The sequence below is a fragment of the Haplochromis burtoni genome, unplaced genomic scaffold, assembly GCF_018398535.1.
Source record: "Haplochromis burtoni strain Fernald_Lab_line unplaced genomic scaffold, NCSU_Asbu1 Contig_690, whole genome shotgun sequence".
Classification (NCBI taxonomy): Eukaryota; Metazoa; Chordata; class Actinopteri; order Cichliformes; family Cichlidae; genus Haplochromis; species Haplochromis burtoni.
This window is the reverse complement of record NW_024583051.1, coordinates 17,456-23,349: the sequence shown is the minus strand read 5'-3', so window position 1 is coordinate 23,349 and position 5,894 is coordinate 17,456. Positions and strand designations below refer to the sequence as shown.

General features: G+C 36.6%; 1 protein-coding gene across 1 annotated transcript in view; it reads right to left on the bottom strand.

The window, feature by feature from the left end:
• The window catches only part of LOC102307535 (B-cell receptor CD22), a gene marked incomplete in the record, with an annotated part of 58,599 nt that extends 55,253 nt beyond the window's left edge, over positions 1-3,346 (bottom strand). The window contains 2 exon segments of the mRNA XM_042215236.1: positions 2,932-2,964; positions 3,245-3,346. Of these exon segments, the coding sequence (XP_042071170.1) occupies positions 2,932-2,964; positions 3,245-3,281 (70 nt within the window).
• Positions 3,347-5,894: the final 2,548 nt, after the last annotated feature.

The window sequence follows — 5,894 nt, the reverse complement described above, 5'->3', positions numbered from 1 at the left end:
CAATTTCAATTTAGTGATGATCATTTTCAAACCATAAATTCAATTTCAAATTAGACTAATTCAAATTCAGTTTTCAAAAGCATTTATTCAAGTTACAATTCAGATTCAATCTGAGCAATTCAAATTCAAATTGAACTTATTCAAATTCAGTTTCTGATGGCACAGATTTCTGCCCATAACACCGTTCCCACCTCGCCCGGTGATCATCCACCTGCACCGATACCAGATCAAGGACCTCATCATCCAAGAAGTTAGGAGGAGAGGGAAATTTGACTACCGAGGTGTGCCCATCTAAATTGTGGAGAACTACAATCTCGAAGTCCTCAGTCAGTGGGCGCAGTACAAGGACATTATGTCAGAGCTCTACGGGCGAGGCCTGAGGCCGGCTCTCCTCTTCCCAGCACGGCTTTGCCTAACACAGGCCAGCAGCGCCAGAAGGTTTTTCAGCTCCGTGGACGAGGCTCAACAGTACATTAAAAAACCTGAATACTGGTCAGTTTTTTAAAATCAGTATACTGAGTATCATTGTGATTATAAAAATAAATATACATTTGTATGTACTCAATCTCCACATCTTTAAAAAAAAATGTATGTGCATTACATGTCTTGATTCATGCTCGATCATCCAGATATGTAAATCCCAAAAGTTTGATTCTGTTCATCTGGACACAGCGTTTTCAGTGGGAGCAACATTTCGTCACTCATCCAATTGAATTCTTCAGTCATATGCACATCATAGATGCATAAATGATGACATTTTTTGTAATTCTATTTAAAAGTTGGCAAAACAGTTTGTACAACTGTGTGACAGTACAAAGTGTGCGAAAGATGATACTTGAGCTTGGCTTAGTCCATCTCCTAACAATTAATTACAAGCATTCAAAACCAAAGACTAGTCTGCTTCCTTGTTCTTTTGTCCTATCTGAGCAAATGTCAAGCATAGTGTTGGAGCTCACCTCTCCAGTATTATAGACAATTTGACATTAATCAAACAACTGCAAACAATTTATTAAATCTTACTTTATTGACCCTTTTCTTTTCTTTTCTTTAAAAATTTCAGGATACGTGGTTCAGCCCTGGCAGAACTCATAGGCCAGCAACTGGATTTCTGGAGGAATGTCTATGCAATGTCAGGAAAATGCTTTGTTTTAACAGGGAAATAAATTCAGCACCAAAGGAACCACAAGAAAATGTTCATCTTGCCTGGTACTAGAAGATAGATTTGTTTCTGCTTTTTTGCAGCAATCTAAAGGCCTGTTGATGGCTGCTTCGAAGCATTTTTTGTTTTTGATGCAAGTTACCCAAAGCCATGTGCCCAGGAATTACTTCACACTGTCATCATCCTGGAAATAGATGAATCCCAGGACATGAATCAAATACGATCAAATTAATGAGGTGTCCTTTAGCTATGATGGAAGTCTAAAATGTTGCTCACGAAGGTGCATGAAATGATCTGAGAGAGAAATTCCCTCTTGCCACTTTTCCAAAGTGTTGATGCATGTTAAGTACTGAAAAAGTCATCAATTCATCAGTTTTTTAAAGTTAAGATTTTTTACATGTAATTTGTTCTAAAACAGAGCCAGCTTTACATAGCATGTCTTCATGTGTATTAACATGTACATGTGCTGTAACACACACACACACACACACACACACACACACACACACACACACACACACACACACACACACACACACTATCACAGTAACCTATTTGTCTCAGTTACTAGTATCTTTAGAAACATACTGCCTGATAATTTAAGTTCTTGGTTGTGTTCTGTTTCTGGGTTTTGGTTCAAGTGTGACAAAAAAGTATAAAAATGAAGAGTAATTTTGAGTGCTACAGAAGATAGAAGATAGAAGATCAATACTGTTACAGTTTTTTACAGACGCTAGGACACATTTCCCAATACTTAGGTCACTTTTGCAAAACACTTCACACAATCCTCCTAACTGACCGTCAGCTTGGCAAAGCAGTTCATTTCACATTCAAAATGCACTACAACTACCAAAACACTTCATTCAGGTCTCAAATAAACTCATTCTTCCAGAACACTAGCAAAGGTTGACAGCCGACAAACACACTTTGTCACCCACAAAACAATGACCTAAAAAACACTAACAACATGTAGCATTACACAGTGTTTTCTTGTGTAAAACAAGGACACATCTCTGTTTATAATTTCAATATATGTTACTGGAATGAATCAGACATCATGTATTTATGTTTATGTATTTTTATTTTTTTGCACTAAGTAATCCCAAAATACAAGAATTCGTATACACACCATCCACTGATACACATACAATAGTAATGCTAATCTACTCGGTCTTCCCTATTTGGCCACAGGTTCTCATCCACATCACATCTTATGTCATCTAGGGTAACACACCTAGGAAAGAAGGTGTGTTGAGCTCAGTGTTGAGCTCCTTCAATTCTGGCTGCCAGAATTGAAGGAGTTGAAAATTTGAAGGAGTAACACCTGTGTAGATGTTCATCTACAATGAGAATAAGCTGTGGCTGGTTAAACTGCATTGTTAGATTTAAAATATGTTTCAATAAAATATTGCCGTTGGATTTTGCTGTCTTTTTAAGTTTTGCATTGTGTTATTGTTTTGACCATGAGTTTAACAGTTTTGAAAACAGTATGTAAGCACATGCAAAATGTCCTGTCTGTACAAAGATTTTTGGCAGTTGTTGTGTCTGAGTGAGAAGATGATTCATGAAATTTGAGAGATGTAGTCATTGAATGCATTTTGAGCCAAAACAATGATAACTGGTCCTCAGTTTAGCCCACATAGACTTCTGTTGTGCTCACTGTGTGAGGAGTTTTGCAAACGTGACCTAAGTATTGAGAAATGTGTCCTAGCGTCTGTAAAAAAACTGTAATATTCAATAAAGAGGAACAAAAGAAAAAAAACACATCTTACCTTCAGCATTTCCATAGAACAATGTTCTGAGCACTACAATCAAGATTGAAACATCATCAAAGTGACAGAAAATCATCTCATTATGAACTAAAACATTTATAAAAAGGTGAATTTTCAGATGACACAGCTCATGCTCATTCTCCATTTTCTTTGCTTTCTTTAAACTGGTAGTGTAAAACAATTGAACACAATGTAGCATCAAATTCTTAGACAAAGTTGTTCCCCCACTCAAAAACTCTAATTTACACAAATGAAAAACAGTTTTTTATTTAATCAGTGCCATATAAACAGTTACAATTAGTTATGTACTTACAGAATAGCCCCAGTACACAGAGCAAAGAGCGCCTCATCCTCACATCCAGCTCTGCTGCACTCTGATCCACAGCTAAGCTTTAAGTGTTTCGGTTTTCAAAAATAATTAAGCAGAAGAAAGAGATGATGTACTTAAGACTGTCCTTCTTTCTTCCTTCCCTTTTACACTGAGCTCAAACATCTGCTGTAACTTCAACCGCAGCAGAGTTTGCGTTTCCTGTCTGTTCAGAATATACAAGCATGTTTCTTGTGTTGTTCCCTTTCTCTGTGTTATTAAAAAAAACTGTTCTCAGGCAACATTTTCATCCAGGTTATAGATTTACTTCTTTCTTTTTTTGAAACTCAGATTTTTGCCGTGACCCATGGATTGTTGTCATACTTATTTGTGGCTGAATGGCAGCATGCTATTTGACTCTGACAGTCCTGAGAGTGTTCATGCAAAACATGCTCTGGCCTAGCTGAAATGAACACACTTGGTTTGGTCTTATCTGACTAAAGAATGCTCCCATTACGCTGCAGAAAAAGATTTTGACTTTTTGCTCAACTCTTTTTTCTTTGTTTTTTTTGGCATTATTACAATGAAAAGCATCCTTTCACTTCTGCATGCATCTGTAAATGTTTTCATCTTGTGGTTTAATTCTGGTTAGAAGGTGGTTGTGACCAGAGTATTTATGTGGCAGAACTGAACCACTGATTTTTTTCACTGACCAGAGAGCAAAGATATCACACATATATTGCTATAAATTGCATAGCTACAGCTTCTGTTATACATTTGGTGGGAAAATACACCAAATAAAATGCAAAAACACAATACTCAATATGTTTGTGTTGAAAACTACATTTTGTCAACTGAATCTATTGAAGAGCAAAGAAGCCGATTGCCATGCTTCTGCGATATTCTACCATGTACTGTTTGTCCACATGTTCCTTGTTTGCACTTTCAAAATATTTTGTAGCACCAGGTTCTCGACTCTAAAGGAGACACCAAATATCAGGATTTATGTGTAACAACTTCTGGTTCCAGAGCACTATTATAATAATTGAAGTTTATTGAATAGTATGTTTTTCTAAATTATATAGAAGCAATAACTTTAAAAACTGAATACATATTGAGAAATATATAAAGCAAAGCAAAAGCCATGTATTACTTCATTGTGCTAAACGGTTCACTTAGACTGAATTTCCTGGTAACACAAAAAGAGGTCTAATAGCAGATCTCACTGTACAACGATCTATCTCTACTATCAATTAAGTGTTCTCTGGAAGGCTGCACACATTCAGCTTAAATTTTTCTTCCTCATTTTAGTTGAGTAGACCAGAGGAAAAATGGCAAAGTCACTGTGTTTTTAACTTAGGAGATACACAGATAAGCCTGTAGCTGTCAGTGCCTGTGACAATAACTTTAAGTTGCACTTGCAGTTCTTTTCACAGGCATAATAACTCTGTGAAAGGCCTGTACCAAATAAGCACACTCATTTAAACAATTCCTCATTCAACAATTATGTCCAGTGAAATAAATGGTAGCAGCGTTTTGGTCTGTGGTGGTTGGATGTGGTTTGTGGTTCAGCTGCAATGAAGAGGTGGTGCATTAGGTTCAGGGGGAATGCCAGGGGAGGCTGAACGGAGAACTGCCAGGCATCTAATTCTGTCCATCCTGGTTTACACAATAGTATACCCGGACTGTGGTGTGTGTGACTTCTGGAGTGAAACAGACAGAATAACATTTGTATAAACACAGTTAACTATATAAAATTGGAAAGCAAAACTATAAACTGTGAGAACTGTGGACAACAGTGTGAGACTGTGTGTGCAGTGGGAGATGTGCTACAAACAGATTGGACCTGATTAAAATCATAAGCCAAAGAAAGCTTACTTACCACAGCAGTGATTCATCACTGACTATGCTTAAATAAACACCTAACTTTCTACTAAGCACATATCAGAGTCAATAATTACAATGTGTAATTATGTCTGAGCAGCACAATAACAATGTGCTGAACTACATGGCTCAAACCAAAGAAGTCAACTTTTGTCAAACATTACAGACAGAAAGCCAACTGCAACACAAATCTAAACTGCAAAAAACAAGTCCTCATTTATTACACCCTGGCTCATTGGCTGCAACAAGAGAGGGAGATGGAACAAGGTGATAACTAATTAGGAATAGATTACTGACAATATAAATAAAGAGAACACATTTGTCAGCAGGTCAGTCGTTTGAAGCATGGATGGATATGTGGCAGTGTATAAATACCAAATAACTCATGAAATCATGCTGCGGCTAAGCAAGATCAAGTCAGGATGCTGATGCCAAAGTCAGGACAGAGAGAAGCCTTCATAGGCTTATACATTCATATACGATTCACAAAAATTATAGTTTATTGTTTAACTGATTAAAGTGAGATATATAACTATTTCATCTTACTATCTTGTTCAAGTACTTGCACAGTCTCTATGTTTTGGACACAGGGTTTAGATTTTCATAGGATATTTAGGTTTGATTTAGTTTTGTATTTTCTATAATCTTTGTAATATGGTGCTTTGTTCTGTATTAATGATATATGCTGATAGACAATAGTTTTTGGCTTTCCTTATTGATTTGTTAGCTTTAGTTCCTTGACTCATTTAGCTAAAAGTTTGTTTATCACTTT